The sequence below is a fragment of the Halictus rubicundus genome, chromosome 2 (genome assembly GCF_050948215.1).
Source record: "Halictus rubicundus isolate RS-2024b chromosome 2, iyHalRubi1_principal, whole genome shotgun sequence".
NCBI classification, from domain to species: Eukaryota; Metazoa; Arthropoda; class Insecta; order Hymenoptera; family Halictidae; genus Halictus; species Halictus rubicundus.
Genome location: NC_135150.1, coordinates 10,225,303 through 10,240,919, shown reverse-complemented (window position 1 = coordinate 10,240,919; position 15,617 = coordinate 10,225,303). Strand labels below are relative to the sequence as shown.

General features: G+C 36.7%; 2 protein-coding genes across 2 annotated transcripts in view; one reads left to right on the top strand and one right to left on the bottom strand.

Moving 5' to 3' along the window:
• Positions 1–13,507, top strand: part of Gs2 (glutamine synthetase 2) — a 70,971-nt gene extending 57,464 nt beyond the window's left edge. The window contains exons 2-3 of the mRNA XM_076805153.1: positions 50–240; positions 10,051–13,507. Of these exons, the coding sequence (XP_076661268.1) occupies positions 57–240; positions 10,051–10,976 (1,110 nt within the window). The 5' untranslated portion in view covers positions 50–56 and the 3' untranslated portion in view covers positions 10,977–13,507. The remainder of the gene's footprint in view (positions 1–49; positions 241–10,050) is intronic.
• Surf1 (surfeit locus protein 1) lies at positions 13,502–15,058 on the bottom strand. The gene is made up of 5 exons (XM_076805159.1): positions 14,758–15,058; positions 14,526–14,647; positions 14,115–14,309; positions 13,854–14,027; positions 13,502–13,766 (listed from the first exon to the last, which is right to left on the bottom strand). The coding sequence occupies exons 1-5, from the start codon at positions 14,980–14,982 to the stop codon at positions 13,556–13,558; spliced, it is 927 nt and encodes a 308-aa protein (XP_076661274.1). The 5' UTR covers positions 14,983–15,058; the 3' UTR covers positions 13,502–13,555.
• Positions 15,059–15,617: the final 559 nt, after the last annotated feature.

Here is a 15,617-nt window from a genome sequence, read left to right as displayed (position 1 = left end):
TTCATCTCGACGACCCTGTACTTATAAAGATCTTATTGATTGTTTACAGCGTCACGATGTCACGCACCATGCTGAAGGAGTCGCCGAACGCGGCCTTAGACAAGAGCTTGCTCAACAAATATTTAGACCTGCATCAGCCGGACGATCAGATTCAAGCTACGTATATTTGGATCGATGGCACCGGTGAAGGATTGAGGAACAAGACCAGGACTGTAGAGTTCATACCGCAACGCCCATCAGGTTGGTAAAATAGAATTTCATTATTTGGTTAGACACCAGCCAGCTGTGACCAGTGTCGCCAGATGAGGGGAGGGAGCACGAATTGAGGGGAAAAAGTTACCTTCTCTCTGCCAGTACTGCAATATACATAACAGAGACGGGATGCGTCACGTGACCAGGCTGCGGCGGAAGCGTGGGAAATAATGCGGTAGAAGGGGAAATTAGAGTGAGGGAACAAGTCTTGATTTGGCGACTCTGGCTATGACTACATAATCTTGGTAAAACAAGTTAATCGAGTCAAACCGAAACTTGGCCACTTCACCTTTTCTATATTCTTCCACGCCATCTTTTTTCCAGTTCTCTCCATACCATATCCAAAATGCTCTCCGTACACAGGATGCTTATGTTATTATTGCCCTGATTTTTTCTCTCGAAAATGGCAAATGCAAGGAAAGTATAGCAAAGTAAAAAGTGCACAGTTTGGCATAATCAACACAATAGAACAGAACAGTCTTTTACATTTACAGTATCCTTCGAGAAATTAAGGTTATCTGCATTTCTTCAATGAAATACTACATATTTATTTACCATTTAAAAGAGGCTGTCAAGACGTATTGAAATGTGTAGTATACATCGTATACTATACAACGACTAATTAATACCTAGAAAAACATTAACGGCCACAGTGTACAACGACCCAAAGTATAATGAAGAGAGCTCAGAAATGCATGCTTAATAATGACAACGATTTTGAACATGATATGTAGCCGCATCGATAAGGTGCGTTGATTAATACAATATTAATATAACATTAATGCAATATGGTAAAAATGAATAGCAGGAACGCAACACACTAAAAATATCACACTCAAAATATTTTATTAATAGCTTATTTATAAATGTATGCCTATTACCTTGAGTTACAAAGGCAACAATTACAACATTTTGATTTATAGAAGTAAGCTTTGACTTCTAGAGATCGAGTGTCTCTGAATTTGAATTACCGAGCAGAAATAACATGCTGCAGCAGATGATTCGAGTTAAAGACAATTTGTATTTTGATGTACAGAGGAATTTATAGTGAGACGGAAGGGGATAAAGAAAATTGTAGTCTTATAGAAGATACCAAGGTTCGACTGCGCGGTGTACATACATACACATCTAATCCTCTCGCTCACCGATCTGCAATCCACACACATTCTCATACTCACCGATATTTGCTTTTTTATCTTCTCTCTCTTTCTCGATATCTTTTAAACACTTAATAACTCCTCCGTTTTTCCTGCACACACATAATTATACCCGCAATAAATACTTACATAAGTCGCGGCTCTTTTCCTCATCCCTCTTTCAAGATTTATTTTATCTTTTCGCATATCTACTTGTTGCTTTCGCTGTTGGACTGCCAGACTCCGATTATATTTTCCTGTCTGTCATTCTAAGAGTATGACGTCTATAATGTTAATAATTAGCTTGAAAAAGTGCAAGCAAAATAAAACGATTTTAAAAGAATTATACGGAGACCAGGGTTTTTCTTGTAAACAGTAAATATTTCAAAAGTAAAAATGGAAGAGGGAAAACTCACAGTATATCTTACTGACAACGTGGTAATCTCAGCCAATTTTTTATATTTACACTATTTTTCGAGACACGAAGGTAACCTTCAGTTTCTGAAATGAAACGCTATATGTTTTTTAATGTCATATGAACACGCCGGTGAAGACGAATTCACTCATATGTAACACAATGACTTCCAAGGTCATACGAGATCAGAGATAAGAGAAACATGTAACATTGTATTTACTACTGTACTATTATTGACAAGGTTATGTACATAAATTATGTTCAGTGTGACTTCCGATGACTATTAAATTTTGTTTACGCTTCCCGTAGTACATACAATTACTCCCATAAATTATTCGGACATCTAAATACATATTTACCATTTCGATAGAGATGAATATTAAATATAATTTAATACATTACTTTATAAAAAATAACAAGAATGCGCTACCCAAATTTTGAGCCATTTCTTAAATAACATATACCCAAAGAAATAAATTTGTTGAATAATTCCTCATGAATGTATCTTTAGAATCGTAAACCTAGTGTTAAGGGTTAATAAAGCCGTTAACCCTTTGCACTCGAAGCCATTTTAACTCGAAAACGAAACATTTCTTCCGGCCTAGAATATTTCCCTTCTATATATATTTTTTCATGCTATACATACGAAAATGGTGCAATTTACTCGTACAGTACGGAAATGTTTAGTAATTTATTAAATACATACAAATTTAATAATGTAAAAAATATTTTGAATAATGATACAGTAATTTTTAGTGGCGCCTTACGGTCGCCATTCGAGTGTTAAGGATTAATTTAAAAAGTAATTGCTTACATTTTATTTTCATATCGGCCACACAAACTCTTCGCATTCATCCAATAACTATCACAAACTAAAATGGCATGTAATTGCCCGTGAACCGATGAAATTTTTGCGACGAAAACGGTACACCGAGCACGACAATATTTCGATTATTGTAAGATATAATTCAACCGTAATGAGTTGACCCTAAAGAGGACTGCTCCGATTACCCGGTGCAGGAACTTAACCCAGTTAATAAGGTGCTTATTCAATACTAGTCTTGTATCGTGCTCCTGTACCGTAAATAACCGTGCTTGCGAGAGCTTCTACTCCACTAATTTCCTCGGAACAGAAGCTAAGAGACCATGCCTCGGCACGCTCTCTTATCCCCCTGCTGTGCATGCGATCTTGTATTTGACTCGATTCATTTCAGAGCAGCTCTACCATTGTGGTATCGTCTCGAAAAGTTGGTCCACAGTCCACAGGTCTCCTTGATAAACGCGCTAAGTAGGTACCACATGCACGATTCTCAGCACAATATGTAACGACTCGATATTCGATTGTCTTGGAAACTAATGCAATTTCTAGAGAAATGAATGTAATTGTCTTTAATAATAATGATACACGTATCTTTTAATTTATTCATTTATGAAGGTCGCATTAACAACAAACTTATTCATGACCACATTTGTTTTACATAATATTTACAGTTTATTAGAGATGTACATAAATTATAAAAACGATAAGAATAGCAGTGTCAACATTGGTATAATACCATAGACGAACAAGCTTATATATTGTAGAAACATATTTTATCTGTTTAATTTGTCTCGCATAAATAACAGCAAAACAATAATTTGGTTTTATGTCAATAAAAAAGCTGAAACAAATGAGAAAATCTATATTTTGCCTGTTGTGGGGAGATCAAATCAATATTAGATATTGTATATTTTAATCAAATGAGCGTAGACTTGTGGTCCCCTTTTGTTTCTATTACACTTTATTGCAGTCCTGGATATGCAAATTAATCGTATACATATATACACATTTGCATATGATCAATAGATGAATCTTTAAACGCGTTTTTCTGGAAACCACATTCCTTTGATACTGTTGTCACGATATCCCTAGTTGACTTGAAATTTTGAGAGGGTCTTTGACACCAATCAAAATGGTCATCACGCCAATCAAAATTTTAAAAATCTATCGTTTTTCTTTATTTTTCTTTAACGTGTTAGGGATGGACAAATATTTAAAACATCGATAATCTCAATTCAAAATGCTGTCATTTTGTAAATACTCTAGATTTTTAATTTATTCCGATTCCGGCCACAGCCTTTTTTTAAAACATACTTTATTCAAATATATATAACTCATGAAATTTTGATTATTTTTACCTTAAAAAAATGATCTATGTTCTTTAAATACCCATAAACATGTGTGTAAAATCTTAGTGCAAGATGTTTAATGGTTTTATGAGAAAAATATCTAAAAATTGGTAAGAAAATGGCATTTTAGAACCAGAATATTGCACAAATTACTGAATCGATCGATTCAACTCGAAGCAGTTCGTTAGTAACAACAACCAATCAGATTAAGCAATGTCACAGAGAAAAGAGAGGTCAATTTCTTCCGCTTGCGGCTTATTCGTCTGCCATGATCCCTTGAGATTACCACTTATTTCAATTGATGTAGGGACTATTAAGGTCGTCGCCCATCCAACAGCATAACGCCTGAACACCATCTGACCAGCATCAGTATACTCATATTATTGAAATGTACTATAATAAAAGTTTGTGAACTTAATTGCTTTTCCTTCTTGGGGTAATTGTGAATGTGTCGATGCTGGTCTAAATAGTGTCGTTTGCTCCGTTAGATGGACGACGATCATAACCCGGAAAGTTTTCGGAAATTGAAAACGTGGGAAATGGTACGATGGTTATTTTGTCTGAAAGTCGCCAAGTTCTTGCCGCGATAATGCTCACGAGTCAAAAGTTACCCGATAAATGGCACAAGATTATAAACAATAACGACAACTACACTGCGCTACATAACTAATATATATATTTTGCACATATACATTTATTAAATATCTATGAAAATATTTATGAAAATCAAGTGCATGGTAAATAATATACTTCACGTGTAAAAAATATTTGCCTGTGTATATATATTTAAAATGTGATTATTGTTTTTTTGCTGTAAAACTTATACGATACAATGGCTTCGTAAAGTTTTAAATGTTAATAATATAGCTACTGGCCGGCGCACAGTGGTCCAGACGAGGCGAAAAAATTGGCCAAAACTGATCTTTCAAATATCATATTTTGAAAAATTTTGTTTACCGTGAAGTGGCAATACCTGAAAGCTTCTAAATCCACAATATTTTTGTAGTTTGAGATAACTGCATAATGAGAACATTACTATTGTTAATAGTAATAAAATTTTTGGATTTTTTAATTATATTGTAGTTAGATCAGATACTGTGAATTCTTATCAGCAATTTTTAATTATTCTCTTTATATTTTGTGTAAATTTATTTATAAAGATGATGACGTTAAAGCGATTCCCTTTTTGCTCTGATTTTCCTATAACATAAATGTTTCAGAAATGTTACTGAAAATATACACATATACGTAAAAATGTGATTTGTGCCCAAAAAACGATAGAAATACTGTTATATCAATTTTGTGTTTTTATCGTTAAATTCGTTGAAAGAAAGATTCAAGACATTTTTTCTATTACTTAAACCTTGTATTATTACCCTTCTATTACTTAACCTTATATGTATTCTATTTTTTTCGTTTAGTTGCATTTATGTCTTTGTGTGTGGTATATACTTATTCTACGTATAATTAAGTTATATTTAGTGCATTTAATTAAGTGTTTTTTAATATATTACCTACATTTCATAAAAAATCAAATAATAAAAAACCAAAATGGTTGGACTCAGAAGCACTAAAACTATTAATTCAATAAATGAAAAAACACTTTAAAAGTCTATCATTTACCTATTACCAATTTAATAACGTAATTATTGATATTATCCATTTGATACTATCCATTATTATTATAACTTAATTTTAATATCATTTAAGATTTGTGATTACTTTAATTTAAAGATTTTAATTAATTAAAAGATTTCTCGAATCTGTATTTTACGTGTCTCATAAAACATCACATGTATGAAACATAAATATAAAATACATACTTACATGTAAAAAATAATTTGAAATATTATATTTAACGATTTTCATTTTCATCAAAAATATGAATGAAAATAAATTAAAAATTATTGTTTAACAAACGCAAAACATATTTAATTATCAACCATTAAAAAATGACTATGTTTTAAATATTTTTAGTGAAGATTTCATTGCAATATCTCTAATAGTTCAAAAGGTATAACAAAATGTCACTTACTTTTTCGATACGGACCACTGTGTGTCTAGTGTTCCTTCTCGAGAATTCTTTCTCGAGAATTTCTCGAGAAATTTTATAATTGATTATTTCTCATTTTTTCGAGGAATTCCAGTATTTCTCGAGAAATTTAAATCTAGGAAAATTCTTAAAAATCTTATTTATTTTATAACATATTTTCGGAAATGAATTTTCAATTAACTCAAATTGCATATTACTAATCAACCGCGTACGTATAAGCATATCTACAGGCAGCATATCAATGCCTACGTATGCATGTTTGCAATGTGAAAATTTATAATAATTGTTGCGAATGCATGTCGATGTGAGGTAATGCACACCCAAAAGGACACCCAATCTTCAGCAACTTTTGGATGTTCTGTATACAATAAAGCCAACATCCACACAAAATGAAAGAAATTTTTCTACGGCTACAGATTTTGTTACAAAAAAAAAAGAAGTAGATTGTCTGATTCTACATTAGATGCATTTTCAAAACAAAAGCGTAATGTTTCACTTTATAAAAGTTTGGTTTTAAATAAATTTTATCGGTTATATTTAGCGTCTATTTTTTTCCTGTATTTTTTCTGTTTTTAAAGTTATGTACATATTGAACAGGAATAAACACTGAGTTAAAGTTTTTTGCCTTTTCGATAAATATTATTAACGACATTCCAAATATTATAAGTTTCCCAATATTTTTTTATTTTATTAAAAATTTTCGAGAATTCTCGAGAGTTTTCGAGAAATATAGTCTTATTTCTCATTTCTCGAGAAATGAAAAATGTTGAGAAATCGGGAACACTATGTGTGTCGCTTCGTCTGAGCATTTAACAGTTCCAAAAGTGTCTCTAAACCCAGGAATTCTCAAGTGTACTCGTACATCGACCATCTTTGCAAAGAACGCAATGACATTTACTTCGTACGATTAATTGAAATACAGCTTGGAATATAGTTGCGAAAACAACAAGCAACTGCCGCGACTAACGGCGCCACTGAAAGCTGAAAACGTATTTATCTAGTCACGTGTCGTATTACAACGTGATTCGAGATAAACATCGTGGTCTGTGCTTTCCAATTACCTTGCATTTTCCCTTCTTATGTTTACGTCCTGCTGTTCAAAACACTTGTTCTTTTTTATCCGTTCCGCGAGCGAACCTTGACTCACGAATGCAATTCGACCGATTACCGAGTATGTAAGTAGCATCGTGGATACGAATTCGATCTAAAGCTACGAATCTACCGAAGCAACGAGGGGAAAACATTTTTTGGACGATGCTGTACTTTTCCTGAGAAACTTTCGCGAAAGTATGCGCGAGAATATTCCATGTCGTCGTCGTGAGCGATACTAATATTCACAATTTAGAAGAAAAAAAAATAATGGATACACGGTCTCTTCCATTATTTTATGATTATTGTTTCACCACTGTCGCCATTAGGCTGCGACTTTTATTTATCTATGGGAAAAATGGGTTAGTGGAAAATAAAATTCAAATGGCATTTGAAGAATTTAAGATTGTTATTAAATTTAATAATTATAAATAATAATTTATTATTATTATTAATTAATTTGATAATTATAAATAATTATTTAACAACAGAATATTAGAAAAATTAAATCTTTTTTTAACTAAATTCATTTTCAAACATTTTTTTTTATTTTTTTATTACGGAGGTTTGAATCTATGCATTCATACAACTTGTCATAGTAATAAATAACCCAAAAATGATCCGATGTCCCGAATGACCTGATTCTTTAACGATCTATTTCTGTGCTGTCCAAACGAGTATTCGAATAAATAAAACTTAACAAAACTCTGTTTGCATATACAGGGTGTCCCAAAAATTTTGTACTTCCATGAAAGGGATAATTCCTGAGATCATTTGAAGAAACTTTTTCCTTTGCGAAAATATTCTCCGTGGCTTTGTTAACGAGTTATTAACGACAAAATCAACCGGATCAACCAGAGACAGCTCCTGCTGAGCGTGGCGTTGGCATTGGCCGAATCAGAATCCGCCTGCTGTATCCACGCTCTGATTGGTCTCTGTTTTTCGCTAATAACTCCTTAACAAAGCTGCGGAGAATTTTTCGCAAAGGAAAAAGTTACTCCAAATTGCGTAAGGGATCACCCCTTCCAAAGAAATACAAAAATGCTATTAAATTGAGTATATCTTCAATAGTACCGATAAAATCAAAGTTAACACATGCCGGTCCGTAGGGATCGGCGTTAGACTTTCCGTTCGGGCCCAGCCGGTCCTCAAGGGCCGGCCATAGGTTCATGTTACAGCACCGCGCGGGTCTGCCTTTGCATACTGATTGTGAGACTAAAGATTTCGCTTAGGGGACATCGGTTTTTGTTCTTCTTATTCCCAACAGCAATAAACAAGTACTTGCGGTAAACATCGGTGAATACATGGCTCAAAATTGACCGTGTTATTCGCTTTATTGCGCTCAGCTTGCTTGCGTAAGTTCGTCATTGTCAAGCGGTTGGGTCTGTATTCATGAAATTCCGCGTGCGACCGCGCAGCCATTAACATTTGCGAAGCGTCGATTGCATGGAAATGTCTCCGGACATGTCGTTGATTAAGAGTATCTACAATCTGGACAAAATTCGCAGGTTGCTATCGCGGATGGATGATTGCCATGGTTGGGTATGTCGGGGACAACAAACGTGTCCTTATAGTCCGTCTAACGAGACGAGAGAGCGGATATAAACACACGATCAGGGTCAGCTCGCAGACTCAAGATCCCTACAAATTATCAAATAAAAAGAATCTTTTACATATTAGATGATAAAACAATCCACTTAACAGCTTAAAAAAGAAAGTTCAAGTTGTTTAGTCCTTTTTTTGAAAATTATTCTTTATTATATATGATTAACAGTACCCGTTCGCCCCTGAGTCACAGTGGTCTGAATACCGTGAGAAAGTGGCCAAAGGTCAATTGTTCAAGATTTCAAAAAATGATTTCTTCTACATTCCAACAACACTTCAGAGCTTCAAGATCTAAAATGTTATTCGTTTTGGATGATTGTATTATCGGGGATATCATTCTGAAAACAAAATTCTAAAATTCCAGATAAAATTGATTTGTGTAAACACTCGTCGTAATATATTGTTATTTCATCGTATATTTTGATTCTTTAATTGTTTCGTAAGCATTATTCAATCCACGTCTAAATGCTGAAATGTTCATAACAATTTAAACTTTGAGAAAGGTTTTTAAAAAATAGCTAAGACTGGCAAGCATGGAACTTTTTTTATATGAAAACTTGAACAATTCTGAACAATTTCAGCTGCCACTATCCGCCACTTTTACAGTTATACGAATTTTAACAGAGAGAGATAAGCGAACGAGGTGTAGGTTTCAATACGCGGCGCACGGACGCGAAGTTGAGCTACGATGATAACTGTGATACGATATCTTTATTTACTATTACGAGGTATCAATTTTCATCAGCACTAGTGCTCTCGTGGACTTTATGATTTTTAAATATAAATTATTGTACTCTATTCCCTGTTTATTTTGGTATTCTTGACAGGGCTATGGAAATGTCTGATCCTCATACAGGCTGTCCGAAAACTATACTCCCTTGAATAGGTTGCTTCCTGAGGTCATTTGAAGTAACTTTTTTCCAATATCAACGCCACGCTCAGCTGTAGCAGTGCCCTGATTGGTCCATGTTTTTCGTTAATAACTTCTTAACAAATCCGTGGAGAACATTTTTGCAAAGGAAAAAGTTACTTCAAATGACCTCAGGAATCATCCAATTCAAGGAAGTGCAACATTTTTGGGACAACCTTTATATCAGCTATAAGTATTAAAAACAGAAGACACAAATATCTTCAAAAAGCAAAATTACCATTTGTTACCACAGAACCGACATCGACGTCTGCAATAACAGATGAAGAAAATCAAGAATATGAAACAGTTTTACCAACATTGAAGCACTTAAATAATATAGGACTAGAATCGGAGGAATTGCAATAATAATGTTTTGATATTTTTCTTCGAGATCTCTTACGAGTTCCTCCTTTGTTTCCAGAGTTACCAATTTGGACGTACGATGGAAGCTCGACGTACCAGGCGGACGGAGCGAACAGCGACATTTACCTATGCCCGGTGGCGATCTACAACGACCCGTTCCGTCGGGGGAACAACAAGCTGGTGCTGTGTGACACCTACCACAGCGACAAGACCCCGACAGCCTCGAACAAGCGGTACAAGTGCAACGAGGCGATGGAGGCGGTCAAGAGCGAGGACCCGTGGTTCGGCATCGAGCAGGAGCACACTTTCCTAGACGTCGACGGTAGGCCGCTCGGCTGGCCGAAACATGGTTACCCGGCGCCCCAGGGGCCCTACTACTGCGGCGTGGGGGCCGATAAGGTGATCGGCCGCGAGATCGTCGAGGCCCATTACCGGGCTTGCCTTTACGCGGGCGTCAAGATCGCCGGGACCAACGCCGAGGTGATGCCGTCACAATGGGAGTTCCAGGTCGGCCCGTGCAGCGGCATAACCGCCGGCGACGACCTCTGGGTCGCCAGGTTCATCCTGCACCAGGTGGCCGAGGAGTACGGCGTGGTCGTGACCCTGGACCCGAAACCGATGGAAGGCTCGTGGAACGGAGCCGGCGCGCATACCAACTTCTCGACGAAGACGATGCGCGCGGAGAACGGGATCGCGGAGATCGAGAAAGCGATCGACAAGCTAAGCAAACAACATCTCAGGCACATCCAGGCGTACGATCCGCGCGGAGGGAAGGACAACGAGCGTCGTCTCACCGGGAAATGCGAGACGAGCAGTATACATGATTTCAGCGCCGGCGTCGCGAATCGGAACGTCAGCATTCGTATTCCGCGCGGCGTCGCCGAAGACAAGAAAGGATACTTGGAGGACAGGAGACCCAGCAGCAACTGCGATCCGTACGCGGTCTGCGAGGCCCTCGTCCGGACCTGTGTTCTGAACGAGTAAACGGCCGGACCGATCGCTCGTTTCTCGATGTCATGATGAATAGGGTCGGGGGGGGGGGGGGGACGAATTCAAACTCGTAACTGGCAGTGCAATGGTGATCGTGTATCTATCTTTACCGAACGTGTTCTTTGCAAGTCGGACACCTGCTCGATACGATTCAAGTAAAATGTAGTAGACGAAATGAGAGATTTGAAGTAGGGATGTGCGGGCGGCTAATGTGTCGGGTACCCGACTGTACGGGTCGGGTGTCCGATACTTTGCCAGACGGGTTTGTATTCCCCTCAAAATGCTTCCCCCTCTACTCTTAAATGTGGCTTGATTCTCCTCTAGCGACTCTCCGTACGATGGAATGCTTGACGTCCAGTCCTTTCTCCCTCTCTCTTATGCAGAGAGTCGCAAAAGGAGAATCTGATGGTAGAGTGGGAAGCGTACGGATTACATATACTCATACTGTTTTGGGTTAGATCGGAAAAAGTCGAGCGGACTCTGAGTCCCTCCGGCTTTTGCTATCCTTATCCAAAGGAGTCGAACCGCTAGAACTCATCCGAGCCCGCCCGAGCCCGCACATCCTTAATCTGAAAGGAAACACGCTGGGGATCGTTCGAGGAACGATCACTTCCCGGGAAAATATAAAATGCCTTTCGCGAGAGGCTCGTGCCTAACGAACGCCGAGTTGTTTAACGACGGTCTCGGATCGACGCAGGTGAACTGTTTGTAGGTAGTCTTGTAAAAAATATTATTGAAACGAATGAGAGGGAGTGGAGCAAGATTTTCGTGGGAATAATTGTTCTAAAAGATTCGGGTATATCGGTAGACCTGAAAAAACAAAAATGCATTCACAAATACAGGTCGTTAAAGTTATCGTTCTTGAGGTATTCAATTTTTTAAATTGTAAATTGAACTCCTCTAGACATGACACTGAAATTATTATTGTTATTAATGGTCCGTAAATTTTATGTGTTTTTGGTAGATGCGTACTTCATTGTATTATATATATTTTATGTAAAAAAGCCATCATTCTACAGAAATACATTAATTGAATACACCAAACGCGATTGGTTCACCGATCGACATTTATTCGGTCAGTACTAGCTTTTCAGCTAGCGTTCTGAACGTTGTCGAATCGAACGTATTGAGCGACCTGTAATTCGTGTTTTATACTTTTAAAAAGGACCTTTAGATTGTTAAGTATCTATGTAACCGAGTATATAGGAAGAAAAGGTTCAGTTCTACGGTATACCCTATGCACGAAGTAGCGTTAACACTTGTTACATTTACCCGTTTGATTTAATAACGTTGTAGCGACCGGGACAATAAAGGCAGACGAATATGTCATTCCGTAGGCGAAATTAGCATCGCGAACTGTTACATTTTCGACTGTTCTGCTGCTTGTCGGGAAAAGAAAGAGAGGAGTTATCGCGTTCACAACAAGCCCGTCAGATTTCGACACATTGCATTTTACTTGATCCGATCAACTCAAAAACATGTGTAGCGGGTTCTGGTTTTGGCTTGAACACTTGGGACTCCGAAATATCTATATGGAACATCTTTCGATGATTAGCGATAACAGTTTTCAAAGGCAAGCACGAAGAACTTTTGAAATATCGTGAGGTCGTATGCTTTATCTTCACATTTCTCGTTTCAGTAGTCGGTGAAATAGTTCAGTCAGATTATGGGGTTGGCGAGAAATTAATATCGTTTCCAAATCGCGTTAGCGAGAAATATTTTCTTAGTAAGCTGTTCCACATATCAGCTTATATAATACAATTTACAAGTTTGCAGAACAAATTGTTGTTGAAAGTTATACCGACCTAGAACGGTTTCGAAACTGGTTGCATGAGTGGCAAACATCATCAAAAAGTGACACCACGTTCGCATCGATTCAATACGATTATTTATAGCCGCGACCGGGTGTATAGATATCTACAAAACTTTTTCTCGAAATATGTAATGATTTTATCGAAGGTAACATGCAGGATAATAAAGCGTAAAAGGTTGTTACAACTTTCGAATACAAAGTATGTATAGTAACTCCGAGCAAAGGCATTCTCCTTTCTCGCAATTATCATTTGTGCAATTGCTTACGGGTCCCTGGATCCGTAAACTTTGGAAGGTGGCCATGTGGTCGCTCTCTATTCAATCATGTTAGAGTAGTATACAAACGTATAGAACAACGTATTTACACGATGTAAAAAAACAAACGAAAGAAAAGTCGATGTAGCATGTACATGGTGTATTTTCATATTTGTATGGTATATTTTCATATTTGTATTTTCTATGCCGACTTCTGTAATTGTAATTGTATATCAGGACCATTGTTGACAGTTTTGTTAGTAGTGGTTATCATTGTTGTTGTTATAATAATATAGTAATAATATAGTAATAATGATAATAGTAATAATAACGATAAAATAATAATAGTAATAATAACAATAAAAAGCGATGTTTTCGATGAAGGAAATACTACTCCCTGATTAGTATAAAACATTCACTTTGTTATATTCTGAAATAAAAACTTCTACAAATTCTGACTTATCTTGTTTATTGGATTCATAATCTTAGATCATTAAAAAATTATATTATATTGCCAACTTTTGAATAATTTGCCTATACCACATATATCCTGTGGTCGCAGAAAGAGAATACCATGTGATAATGTAACTTAAATGTTCGTTTCTTAATTTCACGTTTGTTTGACTACCTATTGGATACTTTGGAAAGTTTTTATCACTTTTCATTTCAAGGTATATGGGAGCTGTTCCTGCTATCTCAGCCATTGCATTCACATCTCTGGAAAATATTATTGATATCAGTACTATATTAAGATACAACATTCAGACAGATTTTTTCCTATGTTTTAATATTATCTTCTCTCACCTATAGTACCATATATCTTCCTTCGGAGAATTTTTTGGTACAAACTGTGGTCTTGACTCATTTGATCTTAAAACACCTATAATTTCTACCTCACCTTTTACCTGAGTATACTGCCTTGCAGTTGAATTTTTAAGTGTCTTAGGGATCCACCCACGATTTACCAAGATCGTCAAGCTATAATGTATTTTATAAATTTTAAGAACATAAAAGCATTAGAATATATATATCGTTAAAAACCACCATTTCTTGGCAGTAACTTACTCTCGATCTAATAATTTGAAAGGAGTAATAATGTAATATCCTTTTTGCGCATCCTTGTTCCCTACCAAAGAACCTTGAGCACTAGAATCACCGTCTACTATCAAACTTCTGAGGCCAATAGGAAATTCTTGATCGTATAAAAATGTTCCTTTAACTTTGAACGGGTAATATTCCATTTCTTCCAGTTGCTCTAACCTGAATACAGTAATTTGTAACTTTGCAACATTTAGAACCATCATGCGCTATTGACCAGTCGCCAACGACTTGGACACCAAGAGACCAAAATTATTATTACTTGTAGTGATTAAGTAAGTACGAGCTCGTATGCTTTCTTGTACCTAGTGATCGCTGATGACCTGATCGACAGTGCACAATGCCTTAACTGTTATATGTTTACATTGATTATCTTACTCTGCTGGTAATTCAAGGGGCTCATGATAGATGCGGTCATTTAAATTTTGTAACAGATTTAACTTCCATTTCCGCCTTTGTACTTGCCATGTACCAAGAAGAAATGTCCCAATTGGAATACTCTGCATTATTTACACTTGTTAGTATAGACATTAAAACAAAAAAAAATTGTACGTTATTACTACGAAATTTGTATTGGATTAATTGAACATGTAATTTTCATTTAACTTGCCAGCAAGAAAAATCCATAAGGTCCAATTGTTTGAGCAAATTCATAAAATTTTGTCGGTTTCTTTGGACCTACATACAGGTTAGGTTTACTTAGATGTGTTTTAAATCTTTTCTGAATATTGACAGCATCGCACAATTGAGAAGAACGATTTTTATTTACAAACTGAACTAGATTTATTTTTAACTGTTTGTCCAATCTTGTAAAAACTGTTCTACTTAAATGCATGTTTCAGCGGTTCTTTATGAACTTGAGTAAGACAGATAGAAATCCTGCCAGCCCCCGTCACCGGTCACCGACAGTCACCGACGAGATATATATAACAGAGAGGATAGGAGAGTGCTCACGCCCGGGGTTTCGGCGTTCCCAATTTCGTGACATCGCCGCTTTAGCATGGCACAGAACCGTGTCGTCTTTCCTGGAACAGAACCGTGTCGTCTTTCCTGGAACAGAACCGTGTCGTCTTTACTGGAACATAACCGTGTCGTCTTTTAGCATAAAACCGAACGCACATTATTTTTTTAACCAGGATTAGAACGTACAGCTTAATTGTTGTATATGAAATATGTAACTAACATGTAAATCTTGTGTACAAAATCTCTAAGTCTTTATATATATCTCGTCGGTGATTGGGGCTGTTACCGACCGATCCCAGCACCGACTTGGCACCCACTTTGAGACTAGCAGTTTAACACGAGGGCTGGCAGTCTTTATATATATCTCGTCGGTGTCTAGAGCCCCCCGAGCGTGAGACAGAAAAATACATTGGGTGATTGGTCTACTCCTATACCTCGTCTGTGATGCAGGTTCTGGTCCAGGGTAAAAAGATGATGCAGGTTCTGGTCCAGGGTAAAAAGATGATG

Coding starts and splice junctions, on each gene's coding strand:
- Surf1 (XM_076805159.1), bottom strand. CDS start 14,982: ATGCATTTAAGTAGAACAGTTTTTACAAGATTGGACAAACAGTTAAAA. Junction 14,310..14,525: donor CCCCTTGAATTACCAGCAGA/GTAAGATAATCA, acceptor TACTGTATTCAG/GTTAGAGCAACTGGAAGAAA. Junction 14,028..14,114: donor TTCAAATTATTAGATCGAGA/GTAAGTTACTGC, acceptor AATACATTATAG/CTTGACGATCTTGGTAAATC.